Source organism: Equus asinus, chromosome 29 (assembly GCF_041296235.1).
Source record: "Equus asinus isolate D_3611 breed Donkey chromosome 29, EquAss-T2T_v2, whole genome shotgun sequence".
Lineage (NCBI taxonomy): Eukaryota > Metazoa > Chordata > Mammalia > Perissodactyla > Equidae > Equus > Equus asinus.
Genome location: NC_091818.1, coordinates 29,138,888 through 29,166,498, shown reverse-complemented (window position 1 = coordinate 29,166,498; position 27,611 = coordinate 29,138,888). Strand labels below are relative to the sequence as shown.

The 27,611-nt window shown below is 36.5% G+C and overlaps 1 protein-coding gene across 1 annotated transcript in view; it reads left to right on the top strand.

Moving 5' to 3' along the window:
• Positions 1-27,611, top strand: part of MALRD1 (MAM and LDL receptor class A domain containing 1) — a 650,667-nt gene that overhangs the window by 36,600 nt on the left and 586,456 nt on the right. Inside the window, exons 3-6 of the mRNA XM_070500958.1 lie at positions 2,179-2,273; positions 2,358-2,519; positions 10,867-10,963; positions 27,017-27,118. Coding sequence (XP_070357059.1) covers positions 2,179-2,273; positions 2,358-2,519; positions 10,867-10,963; positions 27,017-27,118 — 456 coding nt within the window. The remainder of the gene's footprint in view (positions 1-2,178; positions 2,274-2,357; positions 2,520-10,866; positions 10,964-27,016; positions 27,119-27,611) is intronic.

The window sequence follows — 27,611 nt, the reverse complement described above, 5'->3', positions numbered from 1 at the left end:
GCTATGCAGTTGCTTTTATGGACACAAGCATAAAATGAGAATTTATGAATCGTATAAATAAACTGAAGTGAATGTGGTATAGAGAATAATAGGAGACATATGATGATGATGATGACATGTGTGTATGGGTGTTTGTGTGTGTGTGATATGTATAGGCTCCTTCAAAAAGTAAGAGGGGTGTGTAAAGAGAACATCGGATATGTTTTTTGTTATCAGCTTCATAAATCTCCTCTCAATGGTTAGAGCCAGTAGTAAGAGAGGGTGCCAGATGAGAGAATAGGTATGTGCCAAAGTTATGCTCAAGAATCTGCTTTTTCTCCCCAAATCCCTCCCAGTACATAGTTGTATATTCTACCTGTGGATCCTTCTAGTTGTGACATCCTTCTTTCTTTTATACTCATAGACACTGATGACCAAAGTTTTATGGAATGCAAGAGAACTTTCTATGAGGTGGTATTCCTCTCTAAGGAACATCTCTATCTGTTAAATAAAGAAATTCTGTATTCATACTATAGGGAGAAAGGTAAAATCGAGAGTGTATTTTAAAAAATGCTTGCTATTGTCACTAAGTTGAAATTAAAGCTAGAAAAGAGATATTGTTATTGGGTGCATTTTGAACATTTTATTTGCCTACAAAAAGAAACTTGATTATTAGAACAAATGTCAAAAGATCTCAACCTGTTTCTGAATTTAAAACTTTACTTTTTTACAATAACCTGAAGATTAATCTTTATTTAATTTTTGACAAAATGCGGAATAATTTACAGTGGCATAACACATACCAAATGCCACAGTTTATATTTATAAAACACCCTGCTTAAATATTTAAATTATTTATCTGCGAGAGTTGAAAAATTTCATTGCAAATGCTACTCTATTTTTAAATAGCTTAATGTGTCAAATCTGAATTTTGAACCAAACTTTTAAAAATAAGGATGATTAAGTAATTTCCTTGACAGTGAAGATAATCTCTTCTGTATATCTCATGGATGCCTTGTAGAAGCTGAATATTTATAAACGATAATTTAAGGTCTGTTGAATACTATTGCCCTATGTATTGCTAATACAACCTTATTTAAACCTAAAACAAAATATCCATATGGCTCACTATGTTGATTTGATTATTCACTTGGTTGCCATTTGCTTCACCTGTGGAATAAGAAGCAAGAACAAACTAATGATAGTTCACTTGTCTCACTGTGATACCAGCTTTTCATCTTAATTATGTTTATATAATGATTCCAGGGAGTACCTTCTCAGAAAAATTTTCTGTTATTGCAGAGATTTGAATTATGCCTCTGGCTATAACTATAAGCAATCATTATCGTCACTGTTTTCTGCTTAATTAGAGTATAATTTTGGAATAAGAGTAGAGAAGAAGAGGTTTCTTAGGTTTCATAATTTTACTATTGATTTTCTCAATGATGTGGCAATTAAATTTGATTTCCAATCCAGCTTTAAAATACCACTGAATAACTTGGATAGATATGTAATCATAATCATCATCAACATCATTTTTTTCATTCCTTTTGACAAATAGTGGCACATCAAATAGAGTAGCAGAAAATAATGGTTCCCAGATTATACACTGTAACGTTGTCAAGCACTGCAGGAAACAGAGGAAAGCCTAGGGAATGTTCCACATTTATTTTAGAGGCTTCTACACAGGAACAGTCCATTGCTATAGTCTGTACTGCAGTGTGTAGGAGAGCAGTGGGGATCGGTATCATTTTCCATAATTCTGGGAAAAGTTCGGACTATTTGATCCAATTTTTTCTGGAGAAAATCACAGCAAACAACGATCTCTTGAATTCTTCATTGAGTTGCTTATTTAGTGGGCATTCCCAGTAACAGTCCCACTATAATGTTTTCCCTGGGTACCATCTTTGTAGGGTTATAACCTTCTATGTTATATGAGCTAAATTGGTTTATGGACTGCAGCCCATAATGGTGTTCTAGAAAGTATAAGCACCACTGGTTATTTCACTGGGGGTTATAATGAAGTAAAAATATCAGTCAGACCATTTGTAAAAGCAAAAGATGTGGTTAGATGTTTCATTCTTTAAACAAAAATATATTGACCTAATGTAGATATAGGCCTGAATTATTCCCTGGTGTAGTAAATAAGTTTACCAGAGATTGCTTTGAATCTAACATGCTGACTCTTGTTTCTAACAGCGTACTTCCTCTCACTGGTCTCCAAAGTAAATGCTACTTTCTCAAACTTAAGAAGCAGAGTTTTTCTTCCAACAAATAACCAACATGTTTGTCAGGTATTTGAAAACACACAGCACTTTAAATACTTTTCACATTTGGGAACTTCTTTATTATAATTGTTTGGACATTATTTTTCACAGATTACATTTTATTACTTCTCCAGCCAAGGGAGTGGCAAATTAACGGCTGGTCTTCAAACTACATGTGGCGGTCCTATTCATCATTTGTGGCAAAACACAGTTGGGAGCCAAAATCAGTGGGAGAGAAATGTCATCAAAATCCAGAGTTCCCAGAGATTTCAGGTAGGTGTGTTGTATTTTCTAACTATGTCTTTGAAGGAAAAATGATAAGATACAGATCTTTAACACCAGGTGAATTAAAAGTAGATGATAACGGTCCCAGTGGCTGAAGACTGAGGGATTTACCAGAATTTTCAAGTGCTGAAACTAAAGAGTCCCAGGAGATTGGGATGGCCAGTCACCTAAAAAGGCATTTTTAAAAAAGGTTTTAAATTCATATATCAAAACTAAAGTTGATATATATTAAGATATATTAGTAAAATATAATCTGATTCTCTTCTGAATTTCTTGAATCCCCTCCATTTTCCTCTCTTTCTCTTACTATTCCAACCTCCTCTTTCCTTTCATTTCTTATTCTTAAGGGTCACTTCCCTTCCAGACTTTTCTCAGGCTTTTGAGAGAACAGGGTTATGTTGGGTATGAGGAAATAGACTGTTTGATTTAAGTACTAATTCCAGATGCTGTTGAAATGGAATCATTGTCATATTTATTTCATGGTTAAACTCAAATTATTCAATACAGCCATTATTTTCCAAAGTAATTTTGAGAATTAAAGCCAATGCAAATCTATAAAAGACAAACTTATTTATACAGTCTAGTAAAACATATATGGTGGAAATTATAATGAAATGATTATTGCAGGAGGTCTTGGAAAAGTATTACATATTTTAAAATTTGGGACAGCCAAGCAAAATTTTCCAGTTAAAAATGGAATCCTAAAGCATTTTATTCCAAATGAATTTACTTTTTAAGCCTGGTTTGTGGGCCAATTAATCCAAGTAGTTTTCCTTTATCATATACTATTAGAATAATATAATAATAAATTTTATAATTTTGATACAGACTAGAAAATCATCTGATATTTGATGGATTTAGTGCTTGCTTAAATATAGGGATTGAATTGGATTGAATTTTAACTTCAGTTATTTTGAACAACTGAAAGGAAGGATGGGAGAATGACCAGAATCTCTATTATAAAAGTTGTATTGTAAGGTATAAGAATGGCACATTTTCTTAATTGATCTGTCATAAAATCACAATAGTTTGGAATTTTCAAGCTTTTTAAAACTATACAGAGAATCAAAGAAGATCAAAGAAAATCGCTTAGTTGACTAAATGATACCTGGATGATAGGACCGAAGAGGAACTGTATAATTGGAAACAATTCTGTGGTTTGAGGCTTTGCACTCTGTTGAAGTCAAATATTGGGTGTGTGTGTGAGGAGGGATCTTAAGACATCAGGCATTTCAGTCTTCTTGTGAATGAATGATTCACTTATTTAACAAAGACTTACTTGGGGCACTTGGAATGTAGTAGGTGGGATTCAGGGAATGTTCCAGTACCATGTTGAGATTTTTTCCCCAGCTTTATTGAGATATAATTGACACATAACATTGTGTAAATTTAAGGTGTACAATGTGAGGATTTGATAGACATATATATTGTGGACTGATTACCACAAATAAAGTTAGTTAACATATCCATAACCTCACATAATTACAATTTTTTTCCATACAGTGAAAACATTTAAGATCTACTCTCTTAGCAACTTCCAAGTATGGAATACAGTATTATTAGCTATATTCACCATGCTGCATGTTAGATACCCAGAATTTATTCATCTTATTGCTAGAAATTTGCACCCTTTGACCAAAATTTCCCCAATTTTCCCATTTCCCAGCCCCTGTCAGCTACCATTGTACTCTCTGTTTCTATGAGTTCGTCTTTTTTAGATTCCACATATAAGTGAGATCATATAGTATTTGTCTTTCTCTGTCTGAGATTTCACTTAGCATAATGCCCTCAAGGTCCATCCATGTTGTCATAAATGGCAGGATTTTTCAGCTTAATTATTCCTTTCTATGTATATACCATGTCTTCTTTACCTATTTATCCATTGATGAACAATTGGGTTGTTTCCATGTCTTGGTTATTGTGAATTAATGTTGCAATAAATACGAGAGTGCAGATATCTCTTTGAGATAGTGATTTAATTTCCACTGAATGTGTACCCGGAGTAGGAGTGCTGGATCACATGGTAGTTCTAATTTTAATTTCTCGAGGAACACCATGCTGTTTTCCACAGTGGCTATGCCAGTTTACATTTCTACCAACAGTGCACAAGGGTTCCCTTTTCTCCACATTCTCACCAACGCATTATCTCTTGTTGTTTTGGATGATAGACATTCTAACAGGTGTGAAATATATCTCTTTGTAGTTTTGATTTGCACTTCCCTGATGATCACTGATGTTGAGTACCTTTTCATGTACCTGCTGGCCGTTTATATGTCTTCTTTGGAAGAATGTCTGTTCAGGTCCTCTGCCTATTTTATTTGTGTTTTTGCTATTGAGTTTATGAGTTCCTTACATATTTTGTGTATTAACTCCTAATATGATATATAATTTGCAAAGAGAAGATTTTTGACAGGCATGCAGATGGGACGCTATGGGTTCCTGGCTTTGGTGGGGAGTGGTGTGCAAAATGAGAACCTCAAGCACCAATAATGCAACCAATTTGTTGTGGATGTTTGGGTGGCATTAACCGCTAGAGAAATTTCTAGTTTCTGTCTTCCACTTCTCTTCTCACTCCCCTATGTCTCTCTATCTTTTCTCAATAACAACAAAAGCAACAAAACAAAGCCAAGAGTGCTTTTGAGGTGACTGACTCACATTGATTAGATGCTGAAGGATGAACTTGCTGAAGCTCCTTTTGTCTGCGTGCTTGTATAAAATTTAAAGACTGAGATAGGAATCTCATCTATGAATAAACTTTACCAGTATTTACACAGCTTTTCCAACTTTGAAACAGAGCGGATGGTAAAAGAGTCTTAAACTACCTTTGTCAAGTTTGCCTTCTTATCTCTATCTCCATCTTCAGGTCAAGGTCTTTACTCACAGTGTAACAGAGATTTGGATGTTGGGCAGAGCTGGGACCTGCTGGATCTTGTAGGTTAAAGCCTTCAAAATAATTTCCTTGTTTTTCTCAGCTGTCCATTCCCAACTGGCATGTTGTGGGGGTTGATGATTAAGTATGTGTAGTAGCTAAATATAAAACTTAAAACTCCCAAATATATCATCTCCAGAGCAATTTAGCTGTAGCTGACACAGCGAGGTTATTCACTTGAGTGCTTTAAAATGTGACAGTGGCTTCAACCAAAGCAGATTCATGTGCAATGTATTAATTTGTTTCCTAAAATACTTCATTGCTGATATGAAAACAGTGCTTCTACTTTAAGGGCTTTGTAAAAATTAGGAACCCCTATGACTCTCCTGAGATCCTTCGGCTGCACCAATCTTTAAGATTGCAGGTACGTTTTAGTTCTATCCTGTCAGCAAGTGAGCAGACGTTCATTTGCCTTTGTTTAGCGGGCCACAGAGATGTGCTGCGCTTGTAATACTGCCTGCCACCATCTAGTAGCTCATTCCTGAAAAGCTTTAGCAAGAGGCTTATTTGAGGGCATTTTGTCTCCAGACAATATCTGCAGCTTCATCAATTTACACACCTCTGAGAATTATTTTATTATCTGCAATTTCCCCTTCGTGCTGCCTTCTGATAGTTTTAAAACCACTCATACTTCCTTTAGAAATATCCAAGCAGGAGATTTGAGTCCCAGCTGGACCCTGGCTTAGCATGGGCTTCTGAGAAAGCCTCTGGATCTGCCTCTCATGTGGGGGCTTTATAGACCCCCTAACCCTAACCCTAACCTTCATCTATAAAGTACTAGGTCTATCCCTTAATAAAATTGAAGCATGTTTAATTTCTGAGGGAATACTGCTGCATAAACCAAGAATGGTGTTTATGCATTTAGTCAACAAAGATGGCAGCATTTCAGAAAGTTTCTGAAGATATTTAAGGAATAATAACATCTAGCATTTACTGAGCACTTCTTCCTTTGTTTACATTATCTTATTGACCCTTCATGGCAGTTCTATGAAGTAGAACTATAATTTACCCCATTGTTCACATGAGTATTACGAGCTTTAGAGAGTGGAATAACCTACTAAATTCCATCCTGGATTAGAACCTAGAATAGTTCGATTTCAAATCTCAATCATTTAGTCACTGACCCATGATAATTTTTCCATCATGTTAAAGCATCGTAAGGATTTATAAGCTATAGAAGGAAAAAAATCCAACCTCAAGATTTGGTCAAATCTGTTGTGTGACTCATTAAATATTCTTTTGTCTGCTGTATTGGATAAAGCAACATTATTATGCACTGCATGATGCTGATAAACTGCAATCACAGTTTTCAAAATTGCAGATATAAGCAGTTAATTTTACTATTGTCTTAAAATATTCATGAAAGCAAAGAATAAACTAGGCTAAACATATGGCAGAAATTTAGTCTCAAATTCTAGGGAAACTTTCCCTCACCCCCATTTTTTTGTCCTCAAAGGGAACTAATGTATTAGTTTTATAGGTAGGAAGGAATGGATAGTATATTACTAGGCATATCACTGATTATGGTTTTCAAGTTGAATGTTTGGATTCTTAAACTAAATGAGAAGTCAGCGTCTGTATTTTAAAAAGATACTGAAGCATTTTTAATACACTATTATCTACTTGTCATTTCTTTCCTATTCCATTTAGAAATGCCAGCGAGTTCTCAACAACTTCCTATTCAGAAACAACAGGCTTTATTAATAGACGAAAGATGTTATTAATAACAATAAATATGAATTGTTAACAAAAATTTCTACTTTCAAACTTTCAAAATCATAATCTGAGCCATTTTACCCATTACTTCAAGAATATTTACTATGTGAACTCATGATGAGAAAAGATTACTGCCATCTTTTTGTGTTTCACATGTTTACTTGAGAAATAATATTGAATGTATACTACTAAGAAAACTCAGTACGATAAATATAACTAGCAGAGTTTCTGTTTATGTATTTACTCGTGTAATCTAAGTGAGTTTATATCTAGTATTCACCTATGGTCAAAGTTTCATCTAAGATTTAAATTAAGTGGCTTGAGTGCTGATGCCCTGCCTCCCTTCAGAGGCCGTCTTCTCTTACAATGTTTGGGGTGAGAGGAATTTGCCTCATGTCTACATTGGATCGGTGCAGGTTATACCTGCATCTGTGATGTTGCCAAATTCCTAACTCCATTATCTGTATTATGATCTGCTCTTACTTTGCTACCTTACTGCTCTTTTCTTTATTTCCCCAACACAGTTCAAATGAGGTGGATGTTTGTAAAAAACTTATTTGCCAAAGTTTTGGAGTAAACAAGGAATGGTAGACATCACTTTTCTTAGAAATACAGCTACCATACACAAATGCAGCCTCTGACCATAGAACCTGGCTTTTTTTAAAAAATCATCTTGGGTTTCCACTTTCTTGAGCTAATTCAACCCATCTCTTGTTTCGAGATCCCAACCAAAATCCTTGGAAAATATTTTTGTTTAAATATATTTAACTAGATTATCTAGTTATGCCTGAGGTTTCTTAGCAACACAGACCCATTAGTACACTTACTTAGGCTTAGAGAAATAGTTATTTCCCTAAGAAAAATATTTCTTCTTGCTGGACAAGTGGGCTCGAACAGTAGCCAATTTTCACTCTAACTTTTCCTCAGTTATACCAAGTTAACATATCATTTAATTGAATCAAATAAATATATTGTACGGATTGCATACTCTGATGAAGAGAGAGTTGAAGGTAAGAAGATAATTTAAAAGCTGCTTCATTAAATCATGTGTGAAAATACGAATGGAAAGAAAAGAGGGCTTATTAGATCTTGACTGATTGGACGTGGGACTGGAGAAGAAAGTGATTCTAAAGGTCATTTTGGATTTTTGAGCATTGAAGAGCAGCAGTCTTCTGCTCCCATTGTCAGAGAATGAGAATCAGATGAGAGGTCCAGTTTTAGGGGAAAGAACATTATGAATTAGAAATGACTTTGTGTTATTTGAGTGAGAATGTCCAGCAGGCTGTGGAGATATGTGACGTAAATTTGTGTTTCATCAGTGTGGGTGACCGTTGAAATCCTGAGGATGAATGGTTTTTGGGAGAGGAGAGTGTGGAGAAAAAAAGGAGAGACTCGTGATTAGTTAACAGTTATTTCTACTTCTCTCTTTCAATATGGCTGCTATGGGGGTATGCTTAACTCAACAAGAACTAAGGAATGCATCTATGTGAAAGGCTTTCAAGAAGAATAAAATATTAATCTGTAGAGAATAGATTTCTTTTCTTTATTTTGAGGAAGATTGGCCCTGGGCTAACATCTGTGCCCAACTTCCTCCACTTTATATGTGGGACGCCTGTCACAGCATGGCTTGACAAGTGGTGTGTAGGTCTGCACCCGGGATCCAAACCTGGGAACTCGGCCACCGAAGTGGAATGTGCGAACTTAACCACTGTGCCACTAGGCCAGCTCCGAGAATAGAATTTTTAATGTATAAATAGATTATTCAACAATACAATTGGTCCTCTGTATCCAAGGTTCTGCATCCACAGATTCAACCAACTGTAGATCAAAAAGGTCTACGAAGGGCAAGTTTGTACTGAATGTGTACAGACCTTTCTTCTTGTCATTATTCCCTAAACAATACAGTATAACGACTATTCACACAGCATTTAAATTGTATTAAATATTATAAGTTATCTAGAGATGACACAGTATACCGGAAGATATGCATAGTTTAGATGCAAATCCTAAGGGACGTGAGCATCCTCAGATTTTGGCATCCCTAAACAGTCCTGGAACCAATCCCCTGTAGATACTGAGGGACAACTATAGCTTAAATATTTTAATAACTCTATGTCATAATAATAGCTAACACATTTCGTTCCAACTGTATATCAAGTGCTGTGGTACGTGTAATAACTTGTTTATCCTTGCATAAGCCTTATCATGTAGGCAATTATATTACTTTCATCAGTACTTTTTTACAAAGAAGAAAACTGAGATACAGAGATGTTGAGTAATTTCTCCAAGGTCCTGCTTGTGTTAAGTGTTGTGGCTGAGATCTGAACCCAAGTAGTCTGGTTCCAAATATACACTTCAATCACTATGCTATACTCCCCTCATATAAAACCACCCCTACACAAGGATCTTTGATAGCCCTGTTCCAACACAGCCCTGATTTCTAAGTGGTCACACAGTTATTCTGTTTTATGTGACCAAAGATGACTTTCCTAGGGTTACATGTTGACAAACCTGCTCCATAGGTTGTGGATGTCTCTCATTGTATTTTTTTTTTCTGCTTTATCTCCCCTAAGACCCCCGTATACAGTTGTATATCTTAGTTTCAGGTCCTTCTAGGTGTGGGATGTGGGACGCCGCCTCAACGTGGCCTGACGAGCGGTGCCATGTCCGTGCCCAGAATCTGAACCCTGGGCCGCCGCAGCGGAGTGTGCGAACTTAACCACTCGGCCACAGAGCCGGCCCCTCTCATTGTATTTTTAATAGACACGTAGATAGCATCTGGTTTAAAAGGAAATATATTAGTACCCCATGTTGTGCAGGAACAAAAGAGAATGCAGCACAGTAAAATGATCTGCTAGGGTTCATTGCTGGCAGAACAATTGTTAAGCTAAAAAGCAGTGCTGACTTCTTGAAATAATAAAATGTTTATATCATTAACAAGATGACCAATGAACACAAGTTTAGTGCATCCATGAATTAAGCCTCAAACATCATTGGTATTCCTTAGGGTGGGGCAATACTCTCCACCAACACAGCGATTTCAATTTTCTGTTGATTTAAGTAATAATGAAATCAGAGAGTAGTTTCTTTCTAAGTTTCTCAGATTCATTATACTGGAGTATTTTCTCTTGGTGCAGACTTGGGAGGGCTCTACATTGCAATATAACGTTCAGTCATTTTAACAATATGTCACTGGACAACGATTTTCAGGCGGTGTCCTAAGCTATGTTTAGAAAATGGCAGAAAATGTGTAAGAGGATAACACAAGTGCATCCGAGGCAACACTGTGAGTAAAATTTAGGGAACCAGAGGAGGAAATGGGCACAGTTGCAAAATGCCAAGAACCAGAGATCAAGATGTAGCCTGGGTCCAAGAGCTGGTAAATACTAAATCATATGACCACATAGGAACCAAACACAGAAGACGGTTATAGGGCAGAAACCAGGCAAATATTGCATCATTCCACAAGCATGTTACTAACCTATGCTAGACATCTGAGATTCAGAGATGACTACATTTTCTTGTCCTTGAGAGTAAGGCTTGGATCTCTCTCCACTTGGAATTGGCATGGTCACCCAAGTACTTCTGGGAAGTGACATGTTTCTGATTTGTAGGCTTTCTGCTATAAGACTGTGAGACACTGATGTTTCATGCTTTGTGTTTTTATTTTGTTTTGCTTTTCTTGTGCAGGTTGTTTTTCAAGGGGAAATGATTTCAACTCATGAGCGGGATGGAGTCATAGCTATTGATGACATATCTTTCAGTTCAGGCTGCTTGCCTGCAAATGGTAAAAACTCTTTCTCATTTTGTTCCTTACTGAGTATAACAAATTTAGTGCAATTTAAACATTAAAATGCCTTTATCTGCTCTTATTTTTGCCTGATGTTTTAGAATGGGCTATTTTCTGTTGTTCTAAGACGTTGTATTACAGGGACTAGATCTATGCTAGAAGTGAAGACAGAATATTTTTTACTGACTGATGCTATGAAGAGCTGAAGAGGATAATTTAGTCTCCGATTTGAAGCTTTCTAACAATGTTTACGCTGGCTGGCTAATTCTTCCCAAGAGAACTCTGTGCGTCCTAGGAGACTAGGAGAAAACTGGCATCCATAGACTTGAAATTGTCTTCTTGGAGAATTGATTTGACTATTCCACTGACACACACATATGGAGAGAGATATTAGTTATAATCTGTTTTCTATTTAGACTGAAACAACTAGATCAATAAACCACATATATCAGATCTAAAAAATTATCCATATTTGTCCCTTGGTTATATTGATTGAACAGTATTCAATTCATCATTTACACTGTTCTCAATAGAAAGATTCAATGTTAAAATTATAAGTAGGACAGGATAAAATTAATTTAGTCTAATAATCAAGCAAGAGTTATATATATATATATATATATATATATATATCTATCAGGTAGTTGATAGATTTTTTCCTTTTCAAATTTTATTATATGGTAGTATGATATAGCAAGATAAAGATAGCTATTTTACAGAGAGGATTCTAAGTTCTAATTTGGTACAAAGCTATGGTAGTTGTAGTAAATAATATTTTAAGAGCAGAAGAGATGGATTGGTCTACCTAAGAAAGACCAAAGAATCTTGAGATAGGGTGTCTGTATTGTGCTTGGATTTTAAACAGCACTCCTGCTGGTGTGGTAAGAGCTTACAGATATGTATCTCTCACCACCCTCACCAAGAAAGAGTTTTATAGGAGCTGATGACAGCCCCTTCTAACACTGGAAAACAAAAATCTCTTTCATCTTTGTATTATCAGTTCTCAGTATATATTAGGTAGGAAATAACTGTATGATAAATGGAAATATAGGTAAATTGAAATGGATAACATTAAGGGAACAGACTTCCATTCCTAGAAGTAAATAATTGAAGTATAAACTTCAATGCTTGTTCACTAAAAGGAGATAACATTTATTGGTCTTATCAGAAGGGGCGCAATATATCAGTATAGAATACATGGTTAATTCCAGGTAAATAGACTCTACTGACTACTCTGCTATTCAGATCTCCTCCAATATTCCCTCTTCTGACGCCCTGTGTGGTATTCCTGGGTCCAGAGCACAGCCAGCTTATGCTTGATTTTTAATAAGACATCTAGTTCCTGACCCTGATCACTTCAGCAGTGTCTCTATATAGCTCAATTTTATAGTTTCTGCAGAAATTGGAGTTTGCCAAACAAAATGATCCCTAACTAGTCCTATTTACTGACTAATCTAGCTAATCACCCTCAAAGGAGAATAAGGCAGTGAAATCAGCTATTGGCTTGACTTTCTGAACTGTCAGGAAGTTAGGAACTGGCTGCTGACACTGAAACTGTTTGTATTACACGTTTATGCACGAGCACGCTTGGGTTCTGCTTGGGAGTTGAGACTGCCTGTAATAGGACTCTGTTATCACTTCAGACATGAACTTTCTCTCCATCTTTGGCCCTGGGAATCAAAGCCATTTCCCTAACTACCCATGATCCATACACTGGAACAAAGGCCAATGTAGACGGGCCATAATAAATATTCAGAAGACAAATGCCAAATTTTTTATTAAGCACTCAAAAGAGCTCTATAAAATCACCATAGAAGTAAAAAAGCAATTATAGTGGGACTGAGAGCATCAGAAATGTGGACATTCAAGGAAAAGTTGTGGTCAAATAGAAAAGTATCAGAGCCTACATTTTCTAACAGAGTAGTTCTAGATAATGTTAGAACTGTATTGTTTTTGAGGTAGTGTGGAAATAAGGAGTACAAAGCTAACTTATTGGCTAGGCTTTTCACATGGATTTTAAATTTATACCACACTTCAAGATTTGGGGCTAGTCACGTGGATTTTAAATTTATACAACATTTCAAGATTTGGGGCTAGAGAAGATGTTGAAATTCAAGACCGAAATCACAAATGAAAATGGAAATCTGACCTGCATGGATGATACAGGGCAATAAGCTGGATGTCATGAACCAAGATGTTTTAACACTTGGAAGAATAAGTCATTGTATAAAAGCAACACTGGGGATTTAGAAAAGTGGCAACTTGAATTTTAGGCCTTGTGTTTTATGGGGCATTGGAAAAGGATGTCATCCTTTGGGAAAGTTACAAAGGAAGTGATCTCTTAATGGAGAAAACTAGTGTTCAGGTAAGGTCACATGGTATGTTCTTTGAGGGTGCCCAGAGTTTTGTTTTTCGTTTTTCAATAGAGTCAGGATTGAGGGCATATTTAAATTTTTGGGAGGAAAACACAGCAGCATAAGGATTCATAATGGAGAAAAAGGATAAAGCATTATGGGATAGAATTGGCTCTTGGATGGAGTTGCATTTTGTAAATGGTAGGAACATGAGAGATGGTAAAATTATGCAGCATTAAATTTGCAAATGAGACTCTTCAGTCAAGTTCAGGCACTATCATGATAGACTAACCTACTTAACCGTCAGAATCACATGGGGGAGTGATTGGTTCTGGGCTTCACTCCAGTCCTACTAGAGGGGAATCGCTGAGGATGGGACCCACATTTTAAATAAGGTTCTCAGGACATTTTTGTGAAGCCAGCCAATCCCAGGTTTAAGAACAGAACTAGCATTTGGGAACCACAAGGCTTGGTCTCATGTTGATTATTGTACTTGGCAATGACTGCCCTGGGTCAGAGTTTCAGCTCTCCAGAATCAGTAATTTCAGTCTCAAGGAGTCCTGGTGGTGATGGTCAGGAGGGAGTATCTGACACATGTAAGCAGAGCCAAGCCAACATCATCTGGACATCTTCATTCCAAAATCCTACTCCAGTGGAGGACAGAGTTTGGAATGCATTTCAATGCAAGAAAACAGAAGTTTTCTTAGGTGATTTAAGAAAATAGAGGAGCTAGACAATTATGGAATAGATTCTTCAACTCCAATACTGTTAAAGTCAAGGAATAAGGAGTTTCCTTGGTATTTGCCTAATGGTTGTCACCTTATGGTTGAAAAATGACTGTTGAAGCTCTGTACATCTCACACTCAGAGCAGCAAGAAGGAAGAAATGAACTTGGCCATGTCGTTGGCTAGACAGTTGTCACACAGATAATCTTAGTTGTTAGGGAGGCTGATTAAAATTGAGTATTTACATTTAGCCTCTGTAATAGAGGTGGGCAAGGGGAACAGGTTTATGAACTGAGTGAGCAAACTTACCTGCTACAGAAACTCATCAGCAGCACATTTAGGAGTAAATTCAAATTTTCTTTCAAAATCTGTTCCCTTGCCTATATTCCCTATTTTAATTATTGACATCTATTTGATCTCACTCAAAGAATGACTCAAAGGAGTCATTCCTAAATCCTTCTTCCCTTTTCTCACACCTATATTAATTTGGTTAAAAAATGTTATTGAAGGCATGTCCCTATGTTTCTCAAGTTGTATTCTCTTACTTATTATTATTTATCCAATCCTGATTTTGTTTAAGCCCACATTTTTCTTCCCTTGGATTCTGAAAAATTCTAGTTTCAATATATTCCAGAAACTCTACTATTCACCGCCACGAGATTATACTTTCTAACCTTCAAATATGATTAATCTCTGCTTTGTTTAAATCCACCATAACTCTTAATGCCTTCAGGATAGAATTCAAATTTCTTATCATGACATAAGCTCACCATGATCCTGCTGTTTTATACCAGTCCAACTTCCTCCTTCAGAATTCCCCCAAGAACTCCCATACTCTGGCCAAAAAGAACTACCTCTGAGTCCAGCAACAGTGTCATCTTATTTTGTATATTTTTGCAAACCTTACTCCCTCTGCCCATTTCCTGGCTTAGTTTTTGGCCTGCCCTACCACTATTTGTCTTTCTAGATTGAGTTGAGGTCTCTTTTCTGGGAAGCTTTCCCTTACAGAAAATCCCTCCACACTCCCACTTCCTGTCCTTGTAAACACACACACACACACACACACACACAGTATTAATTTATGTCCGCAACTAAACGCTGAGTTTCTTGAGGGCACAGTTACTAGTGTCTTACTCCTTCATGGATCTCCAGCACAGAGCAAGCACTTAATAAATATGTGTTGAATAAACGATTGAACATGTGTAATTACCTAAATATCAAGTATTTGGGAATTTAGATGAATTCTTTTTCTTCCCCCTGAGCCACATGCGCTCCACTCCATAAAATGCAGATTTAAATAAAATATCATAGGAATTTTTTTTAGCAGTACTTACATTTATGCTAAGACTATTATATTGCTTTTAGGTTTTTGTTTTAATATCAAAAATGAAGATATGTCCTCAAGCCGTTTAATGTAATTTTATCTGAGAAGAATTAATCTGGGCCCAGCATTTGCCATATTTCAGTGGAAACATAAGCATTTTTGTCATTTTATAGCAGAAATATGGTATTTGGAAATGACCAGCATTTGGAAATGAATGGTCTAACATATCTATCTTTTGGTAGGTCATTGTGGTTTATAGAAATGGTTCTGTATAAGCTATTTAGCTTTCCTAACAAGATTCTTTATTTTTTTACTTCAAACCAGTGTGCTTTCAAAAATTTGTTTGTTTTTTTTTTTTCAAACTAGGGAGCAATTTAATTAAGTACGTCTTCTATTTTCTGATGCTTTGACATCTGGGGCCTTGCTGACCCTGGAGAAATTGTCCTTTCCAGGGTTAGCCAATTCCTAGAGACAGTAAAACCACTCACCCTACAGCATACTTTTCAAATGCAAACCAATCAGTCCGAGCCCACACTCCAACCCCCTCTTCAGGCTCTCACATTCCAGGCCAACAGGCACCTGCCCTAGTCACCCCTGAGTCAATGCGTTAGTTTTCTAGGGCTGCCATAACAAAATATCACAGACTGGGCAGTTTAAACAACAGGAATTTATTTTCTCATGATTCTGGAGGCTAGAAGTCCAAAATCAAGGTGTCAATGAGTTAGTTTTCTTTTGAGTCTTCTCTCCTTGCCTTGTGGATGGCCGTCTTCTCCCGTTGTCTTCACATGGTCTTCCCTCTGTGTGTGTTCTAAATTCTTCTTCTTATAAAGACACCAACCAGGATTAGGGCCCACCCATATGACCTCATTTTACCTTAATTACCTCTTTACAGAGCCTATCTCCAAATATGGTCAAATTCTGAGATACTGAGGGTTTGGACTTCAACATACAAATGGGAGGGGGCAATTCAGCACATAACAGCCAGCTACTGGAGACCTAGACACAGCCCCTCTGTCCCAGAGCTCACTGAAATTGTTCAAACTAGCCAATCCCAGGCCTGCTTACCTAACTCACCAGTTTCTTCGACAGAAACCAAACACAAAAAAATCCTGTGTGTCAGTACAAGGAAAATTAATAGGGATAAAAAGGACATTATGTAATGACAAAAGAGTAATTTCAATAAGAAGACAGAACAGTCCTAAATATGTATGTGCCTAACAGTAGTATTCCAAAATACATGAAGCGAAACTGTTAGAATGAAAAGAAGAAATAAACAAATCCACAATTACACCAGGAAACTTGAGTGCACATCTCTCAGTAATTGATAGAACAAGTACACAAAAAACATCAGCAAGAATTTAGGAAACCTATGAGGGGAAAATACTCCTAAAATTGTATGGAACCACAAAGACCCCTGACAGCCAAAGCAATCCTGAGAAAGAACAAAGACAAAAATGGAGGCATCATGCTTCCTGATTTTAAACTATACTAGAAACTTATAGTAATTAAAATAGTGTGATACTGGCATAAAAAAGGACACATAGACCAATGGAACAGAATAGAAAGCCCAGAAAGAAAACACTGCATATAAGATCTATTAATATTTGACAGGGATTCAAGACTACTTAATGGGGAAAGGACTGTCTCTTCAATAAATGGTATGGGGAAACTGGATAACCACATACAGAAAAATGAAATTGGATCTCTATCTTATACCAGTAACAAAAATTAACTCAAAACGGATTAAAGACTTTAACATATAAGACCCGAAATCATAAAAATCTTAGGAAGAAACAGGGAAAAAATCTCTTTGACATTGGTCTTAGAAACAAGTTTTTGGATATGACACCAAAAGCACAAGCAAGAAAAGCAAGCAAGAAAACAAAATGAGTGGGGCTACATCAAACTAAAAAGCTTATGCCCAGCAAAAGAAACAATCAGCAAGTGAAAAGACAATCTATGGAATGGGAGAAAATATTCACAAACCGTATATCAGATAAGGGGTTAATATCCAAAATATATAAAGAATTCATATAACTCAGTAAGAAATAAACCAAATAATCCAATTTAAAAATGGACAGGACATCTGAATAGACATTTTTCCAAAGCAGACATACTGATGTTCAACAGATACATGAAAAGATGCTCAACATCACTAATCATCAGGGAAATGCAAATCAAAACCATAAAGGGATATCACCTCACACCTGTTAGAATGGCTATCATCAAGAAGACAACAGATAACAAGCGTTGGTAAGGATGTGGAGAAAAGGGAACCCTTGTGTACTGCTGGTGGGAATGTAAATTGGTGCAACCACTATAGAAAACAGTATGGAGGTTTCTCCAAATATTAAAAATATAACTACCATATGATCCAGCAATCCAACTTCTGGATATATACCTGATGAAATTGAAATAAAGATCTGGTAGAGATATCTGCACTCTCATGGCCATTGAAGCATTATTCACAATAGCCAAGATATGGAAATAATCTAAGTGTTCATCAATGGATGAATGGTATATGGTATATACAATGGAATATTATTCAGCCTTAAAAAAGAAGGATATCCTGCCATTTTTGACAATATGGATGAAGCTGGAAGACGTTATGCTAAATAAAATAAGTCAGACACAGAAAGACAAACACTGTATGATCTCACTCATGTGAAATCTAAAATAGTCAAACTATAGAAACAGAGAATAGAACGGTGGTTACTAGGGGCTAACAGGGGTGGTGGGGGACTTGGGCAGATGTTGATCAGAGGATACAAACTTGCAATTAGAGAATGAATTTCTGTACATCTAATCCACAGCACAGTGGTTATGGTCAACAATACTGTGTTATACACTTCAAAATTGCTAAGAGACTGTATCTTAAATGTTCTCACCACAAAAATGAAATGATAATTATGTGACACGATAGAGGTGTTAGCTAATGCTCTGGTGGTAATCGTATTACAATATATAAATGTATCAAATCAACACATTATACAACTTAAAGTTAATGTTGTCTGTCAATTATGTTTCTACACAAATAAATAATTTAGACAACTTGAACAAAATTATCTACCAACTTGATATAATTGACATTTATGAAAAACAATAAAAAACTATAGCAAGATACTTATTCTTTTAAGTGCATATGGAACATTCACTAAGATAGACCATAGCCTGGGTCCAGGGGCAACACTGAGAAGCAAGTGAGACACTCACCCAGATGCAAAAATTTAAGGGGACACAAAAAACTCGATGTTAATGGACTGAATTGTGCCCTTCCAAATTTCATATGCTGAAGCTCTAACCCCCGATGCAACTATATCTGGAGATAGTGTCTCAGGAGGTAATTAAGAATAAATGAGATTGTAAAGGTGGGGCCCTAATCTGGCAGGACTTTGGCCTTATAAGAAGAGGAGATCTTTCTTCATCTCTCCCTCTCCTTATCCCTCTTTTCCTCTCTCCTATTCTCTCTCCCTCTCCCTGTCTCTCTGTCGTGTGATGATGCAGTGAGAAGGCAACCATCTGCAAGGCAGGAAGAGAACCCCTATGAGAACTCTATCATGCTGGCACCCTTGTTACCAGACCAAAGTGAGTCCACTTCTTGGCAAGTTAAAGAAACTGCACCAGAAGTAGTTGTCACACAAAGCATAATTTTATTTATGGCACGCAGCAAACAAAATGGAGACCATAGGGAATAATTTCACAAAGCTATGGTTCTCTGAACAAGGAGAGTGATGTCTTTTATTTGGAGTGGAAATGAATATCCATGAGGAAGGTTTGTCTTGGGGCATGCACAGATCTTCCCTTCCTGCACACAGCACCTTTTGTACACATCCTCTTTTGTGCACAGCACCCCATTGCCATCTTGGATTTTTCTGGTCTTGATTGGTTCTGCAGTTTGGCTATTCAACAATGTTCAGTCTTAAGCAAGCACAACAAAAAGTGTTTTAAGGACTTCTCAACTACTTTGAGGAACTATTAAATGCTGTTGAAACTTCCTTTAAGCAACTCAGGGCAGTTTGTTGGTGACACCCTGATTTTGGATTTTCAGCCTCAAGAACCATGAGAAAATAAGTTTCTGTTGTCTAAGACATCCAGTCTCTGGTACTTTGTCGTGGCAGCTCAAACAGACTAAGATATTTTAATGCAATACATTAAAAATCAAAATTAACGAAACAAATCAATGATGAACAAACATTAAAATGTTAAAGACAGACAGGATCAGTCTTACTGAATTTTCCAGGCTCCAATATGGCTTAGCATGGTACTACTAGGGCCACTAAGAATTTTAAAACAATTGAAATCATATAAAATATATCCTCTGACCAAAATGAAATTAAGCTACAAATCTGGGAAAGCCATGATTATTGGAAAGTTACGTGCCACACATTTAAATAAAAGATACTTCAAAATAGTCAAGTATTTTGAACAGAATGAAACTGAAAATATAATTTACTAAAATTTGTGTAATATAGCTAACACAGTGCTTAGAAGAAAATTGATAGATATAAAAATTTTATTAGGAAAGAAAAAAGATTTCAAACCAGTAATTTAATTATCTAAAGAAAGTAGAAAAAGAAGAACCTGTTAAAGCTAGATCAAGCAGTAGGAAAACAATATGTATATACAGATAATAAATAATGGAATTGAAAATGGAAAAATAATAGAGAAAATTATTGAGTCCAAACGCTGGTTCTTTGAAAGATAAATAAAATTGATAAAGTTCTAGCTGGATTGATGAAGAAAAAAAGAGGAGACGCACATTACCTGATCAATAATGAAATAGGGACTAACACTAACTCTACAGATATTAAACGGATAATAGTAATAAGGGAATACTACAAATAACTTTATGCACATAAATTTAAAAATGTATACGAAATGGAAAAATTTCTTGAAAGTCACAAACGATCAAAAGCCACTCAAGAAGAAAGTGATAACTTGAATAGTTTTACATTTATGAAAGGAATAGTACTCATGGTGAAAATCTGCCATTAAAGAAAACTCCAGGACCCCATGATTTCACTGGAAAATTATATCACATATTTAGGGAAGAAATAACACCAGTTTTACACATTTTAGTCCAGAAAATATAAGTGAAGGTAACACTTGTCACCTTATTCAATAAAGGCAGCTTTGCCCTAATGCTAAAACCAGACAAAAATATTATAAGAAAAGAAAACTACAGACCACTATTTGTATCACAAAAAGTCTTCAACAAAATATTAGCAAATGGAATTCAGTAATATGATGACGTATTAAAAAGATAATACATCACCATCATCGACGAAATGCAGAGTTGGTTCAGTGTTTGGAAAGTAGTCAGTGTAATTCACCATGTTAGACTAAAAAAGAAAAGCACATGGAGATCTCAGTAGATGCAGAAAAAGCACTTGAGAAAATTCAACATACAGGCATGACAAAAACCTCAGCAACTATGAACATCTTTCACCTAATAAAGGACATGTACAAAAACCCAACAGCTAACTTTATACCTAATGATGAAAGACTGACTGCTTCAGCCCTAAAATTGACAACCAGGTAAAATTGAAATTTAAAAAATTGCACCATTTGTAATACAAAGTAAATTCTTGCATATAAATCTAACAAAATATATGCTGGATTTACATTCTGAAAACTACAAAATACTCATGAAAGATACCAGTATAATGCCTGAATAAATGGAGTATTGATTGATTGGCAGATGGTGGCTCTATGTTTGTCAAAACTCACAGAACTGAATACTCAAAAGTATGAATTTTACTCTAGGTAAATTAAAAAATAAATTTAAAGAGGAACAGTAACTTGAAAATTGAGAAAATTCTGATGGTGAGGAAGCTACTACATAGATTACTAAGTACTACTATCTTTAGAGAAAATACCTAACTCTGTTTTACTACATATATATTTTTCTTTACTATAAAAATGTAAACAACTTTATTTATAAAAATGCTTAAAATATAGGCATTTTCATGGCTTCTGAACACTTTGCAAGTTGGACAATAAAACTAAGTTCTTTTTCTAATATTGGAGAAATCTTTCAGACTATTCCCACACCTTCTTCAAACGGTACCATTCTAACTACTGCCCCTTCCCAAGATAAGAAAATTCACTGAACGTTCATTGAAAGGAGGATCTACTTAGACTTTACTAAAGTAGCATGTATGAAAAGAAAAAATCAAGGTTTGTGACTGTGACTAAATAAGAATGTACTTAATCACTGATTCTTGAAGAAATTGCTTATTATAAATTTTTATGAAGGTTGCATGCTGTGACTCATAATCAGAATATTGCGAATATTCTGTGAATATTTTTAGATTGATTTGCCAGGGCTTTGCTTAGTCTCGTTGATAAAGAGCCCCAATATACAAATCATCCCTTAATGAGAATCTGAATGATGCATACATATTTTCCAGTTAAATAACTAAGGATCTAGTTATTATTTTTGTCCTATTAACTTCTAGGTCCCTTTTAAGATACAATAAGTGTTCATTGAAATCCATTACTAATTTAAGAAAATGGACAAAGAAATTGTCTAAAACCACTGGAGTCAAAAGTGGGTGTCAATGATAACTTTTATTGTAATGGCCTTGAAACTTGGACTTCAACCTCCACCATCTGAGAGAATCTGGCCATTTTCATGTAACCTGTTTGTACAAGATAAGATTTGAAGATCACAGGCTCTAGACATGGGGCCCCATTGACAGAGACCTTGAAATGGTTGGCAGACTTCATCCTGCTGATCATGTATCATTGACGGAGGATTTTAAAACCCCCAAAATAATTTTCTACAGCCAGATTGTGGTGCAATGTAAGAATGAGAAAGAGAAGATGGGAGAGAGAGAAAATGCATATAAATGTAGATAATTGACATCTTTAAATACCTCTGAGCTCTTAGAATGAATGTACTAAAATGGAAAGACCTGACCAGGAGATTAATTGATTTACAACTTATACCTATAGACCACTGTTTTTATGGTTCCAGATTTGTTTTGGGGCCAAATGTAGTAAAAGTGGTTGACATTGGTGAAAGATATTTGATACCAATTGACATAGGCTACATTTTTAATTCCATGCAATTTATACTTGACTATTTTCCTATTTTTATTTACAGTACTTTTGTGCATTTTTTTGTCTTGTATAAATAGTGAAAAATTGGAGATAATATACAAGACTTAATTGAACTATGGCCAGCATTTAATTGTGTAGCTCTAGGGGGCAGAAGATTTATAGCTATTATATGAATCTACAAAAATTACAGTTTTAATTGTTTCATGGTAATTATTATTGTGCAATTTTAGCTTCATTTATTGCCCATCCTCCCTTAATTGCACATGCAGTTTTATTTTCAGTGAATCTTACATTTAAGAGGTTTTGCATATTCATCATTTGTAAGCTCCTATTATGAGAAACCAGATTATAAATGTTATTCGTAAATCATTTTCATAACCAATTGCTTCAATTTTATTCCAAGTAAAAATGTAAACAATTTATATGGAGCCTATGATATTTTAAATGGTTCTATTGAATTATTCCTAGGACATTTATTCATTCATTAAGCAAGTGTTTATTGAGCACCTATGTTGTGCCAAGAATTTTTCTAGACATTGTGGAGACAGCAGTGAAAAAACAAACAGTAATCCCTTCATTTGTGGAACTTACATTTTAGTTAGCGGGAGAAAGACACTAAGGAAATAAATAAAAAATATGTTTTCTGTAAAGTGATGATATGTGCTGTGGGGAATAATAAGACAGAAAACTGTGATAAAAAGTGCCACAGGTGAGGATGAAGTGAAGTTTTAGATACAGTAATCAGGCATGGTCACGTGGAGAACATATTTTCTGAGCAAAAAAGTCAAGGAGTTGAGGGAGCAAACCTTGTGGATATTGGAAGGAACTGTCAATGCAAAGTTCCCAAGGCAAGAGTAAGCCTGGTTTGTATGAAGAAGACCATGGTAAGGACTTTTTTATTTACTTCATGTACCATGGAAACCCATGGAAGGGTTTGAGTAGAGGCGACATCTGACTCATGTATTTAAAGACCATAATGGGGCAAGGGCAGCAACAGGGAGGCAAAATAAGAAGTTATTGGTATAATCCAGAAAGAACGATGTTCCCTTGAGCCAGAGTTGGTAGTAGTGGAGGTGGTAGGATGTAGTGAGATTCTGGATGTGTTTTATAGATAAAGCAAAGATTGCTGATGGATGGTATGTTTGGTGAGAGCGAGAAATGAGTCATGGATGACTCCAAATTTCTTGCCTGATCTGAAAGGATGGAGTTCTCATGAACTGCAATGAAAAGAATATGGGAGGAGAAAGTTTGGGCAGAGAAAATCAGAAGTTGAGCTTTAGACATATTTCTATTGAGATGTGTGTTAATTATCCAAGTGAAGGGGCCAAGTCGGCAATAAGATATCTATATTGGAGTTCAGTGAAATGTCTGGGCCTGAAATATAATTTTATGAGTGTTTGGCATTTAGGAAGTGTTTCAAAGGCATGAGACTAGGTGGTATTAACAAGACTGAGCGTAGAGAAGTGATGCAAGGACTGAGCTCCGGGGCACTCTATTGTTACTTCATGTGACTTTGAGGAGATGAGGGAAAACCAGCAAAGGAGACTGAGAATGAACAGCTAGTAATTTAAGAGGAAAACTAGGAGAAAATTATGTACTAGAATCTAGTGAAGAAAATGTTTCAAGAAAGAGGGAGTGACCAGCTATGTCCAATACTACTGATATGTCAGGTATATTGGAGAGGAAAAATTAAATATTAGATTTAGCAATATAGAGGTCAACTTTGACATATGCAGTGGAGTGGTAAGAGTAAAAAAAAAAAGAAAAATACACGCTACAACATGAAAGAAACTTGAAAACATTACGCCAAGTGGAAGAAGTCAAACACAAAAGACCACATATATTATGATTCCATTTATATGAAATGTCCAGAATGGGCAAATCCATTGAGACTGAAAGCAGATTAATGGTTGCCAGGGGCTTGGAGGATGAGGGAAGGAGAGAATGGGGAGTGACTGCTAATGGGTATGGGGTTTTATTTTGGAGTGATGAAAATGTTTTGGAATTAAATACTGGTAATAATTGCACAGCATTGTGAAGGTAGAAAAGCCATTGAATCGTACACTTTAAAATGGTGAATTTTATGTTATGCAAATTTTACTTAAAAAAATTTGGAAAACTCCTTTGGAACAGGTTCAAGAGAGAAGGAGGGGAGAAGAATTGGTGTGGGGTCAGTGAGAATAGGCAGAACTTAGAGAAGTTAGTTGGAATGAGTTGTAGGGTCTGGAGGTTTTCTTAAAATGGGTGAGATTTTGGCTCCTTTGTGTACTAGAGGGAAAGAAAACATGCTGATGTAAAAGAGAGGAGGAAATTGCTGGAATGATTCCTTAAATAGGCAAGAGGAGATGCATTTTCTGAAAAAATGAAATGAGTGGGCCCAGAGAGGAGCATGGCTGGTTGACCCACAGTTACAGGAGGAAAGGCGTGTGGGCAGTGGTGCGCGGGTAGCCTGGTGGCAGGACTTGTGAGGTTTCCTTCTGATTGCTCTTTTTTCCCAATGAAATGTGAAGCAAGACGATTAGTTGAGAACGATGATGGGGATGGATGAGGGGAAGTTTAAGGAGGCAGTAGAGGGCTTTGAATAGTTGTTTAGGAATGGAGGAAAACAAAAGAATTAGGAAAATGTAGTGGGATGGCCACGATGCGTTGAAGTGAGTAGTCACGAATATAAAGTCCTATCTGTCAGCGTGGTGGTGGACTCTTCTTCACTCATGTTTGGCTGCACAGATGCAGGCTGGAGCAGGTAGATGTTTTGCATCGGTCTGAGCCTATCTATAGTGATGTTATGGCTAGGAGGCTCTGGGCACTCATCAGGCCCATACTATAGTAATGCACTGCATAATAACCTGATATATGATGACGGTCCCATATGATTAGTACATATAGCCTAGGTGTGTAGTAAGCTATACCATCTAGGTTTGTGTGCATACACTCTACAATGTTCTTACAAAGACGAAATTGCCTAAGGACGCATTTCCTAGAATGTGTCACTGTGTCTGAGCCATGCCTGACTGAACTTGTGGGAGACCCCACCGACATTTCCCTGACTGGAGCCAATGTTGTGGCTGGTCCGCCCCTTGTGGTTCTTGTTATAACTGCAAGACACAGCTCAGTAACAACCATCAGGGAACTTTGGAAAAACAAGGTGTATTGCTCACAGGTCCTGGAGGCTATATGGCACACCCGGAGGGCCACACAGCAGTGTCATGGGGAGAGAGAGAGAGAGAGTGTGTGGGCTTGGGGTTCTGCCTTTATTGGGATTGAAAAGGGGAGTGCCTAGGGTTTCAGGAAGTCACTCTTTATTGGTGAACTTAAAACATAAGAACAGGAGTTAAAGTATGGAAAGGGAAGAGCAGGGTGACTCAAACAGTCAGTTTTCTAGGTTACCCAGAGCTTTCTAAAAGGGGAACTTCATGGTGGCATGGCCTGGCTCTTTATCCAGTTGTTTAATTTGCTATGTGTTTATTTGAGATGGATGTCTTTGAAATGCATGCCTTGGCAATCAAAAACTTTAATGTCAGGCACTTACATTGTAATCCAAAAAGCTAATTGTCACCCACTGACACTACGTGGACGGTTGTACTTACCAGATCTTTTGCCCTGAGAGTATAGGCAAGCATGCGAAAGGCCAGGGATGACTCCTTGTCTAACATCTGTAAGAAAGGACATGAGGACAAAGTAGAGAATGAAAGGAATTGGAAAACTGTAGTACCATTAGCTCATAGTGCCTGGTGCTATCAAAAAATTGTTCAAGTTGACATAATAGTTGGAATGGAAAGATAGGGATGGTGGCTGGGGAGTGGGCCACTCATAGTTAAGATAAAGGAAGCGGTATCATTTGTAATGATAATTCTCAGAGGGGTGGTGGTGGAGGTTGTTTCTTCATCAGCGATTCTCCTTCACAATCATGGAGAAGAAAAGAAAATCAAATTAAGAGGAAAGATGAAAATAAATATTGAAATGACAGAGAATGACAGTGAACCAAGAGCTAAAATCTTCAAGGATTGAGGGTTAGTGCACCAATGTCTATAGGTGACTGCAACAAACTGGCAAAGCAAGGGTATCGTTCCATGTCAAGAAATTCAAAGCTCGGGTATTGGGAAGGTGAGAGTGAGAATTATCTGGAAGTGGCAAGGGCGGCAGGAAGGACACCTAGTCCACCTTCAAGTCCTGTGTTGGAAGGGCTGTGGGGGAAAAATGGACACCATTTGAGAGGGCATAGTGGAAGCGTTTCCAGGGTAGATCCAGCTTCCAGTTAAAGAGGAGACCATACATTATATTTGACACATGTACAATTATCCTGCTATTAATAGGCTCTTAGTTCCTTACTTCTGTGGTAACAAGGCCTGGCGGTCACCATAGAGATCTGGTTAAAATCCAGAAGCATTGGAATGGTTATTTTATTTTCTCTCTTTGTCTCTGTCTTTCTGTGTGTATGTGATGGGATTGCCTAAGGGGAGATGCCACCATAGAGAGGAACTGGGTGAAGAGTATTTTGTAAAACAAATGTTAACATTTTAAGAAACACATTTTAAGAAATATCCGCGTCTCACTTCCTGCCAATCTTTAAATTTAACAGATGAAATTTTACCATGTCAAGAAGCATCGACTACTGAGCAGGAGTTATGCCATCCAGATACAAGTCTCTGCAGATTTGATTCTACAGATGAAGAATTGAGGTGTGAGTGTTAAATGAGATGCCCAACTTGTTGGTGTGTAGTCCATTCGTGAGACTCAGATCATTCATGGGGATACTCACTTGCCACCTTTGTTGACATTTATGTCCTAGTTTTAGCTCAAGTGTCATTAGAAGTCTATGACTTATTCAAAAAGTGAAAGATATTAAATATGTCAATTTAAAGTGATGTTTTATAAAGTAGTTCCATTAAAGACCATCTTGGAATTATATACATATATGTTATATAAAATTTCAATATGATTATGAATAGTAAATGATTTAAACTAAGTAACTTAATTCCATAAAGTAAGTAAGGTCAGATATTATGCCATTTAAAAAATTACAACTGAAGTAGTGATATAAGACAAAGTGGAAACCTCCTTTTGCTTTTGTTTTCCCAAGGAAGATTAGCCCTGAGCTAACATCTGTGCCAGTATTCCTCCACGTTATATGTGGATCACTGGCACATCATGGCTGATGAGTGGTGTAGGTCCAT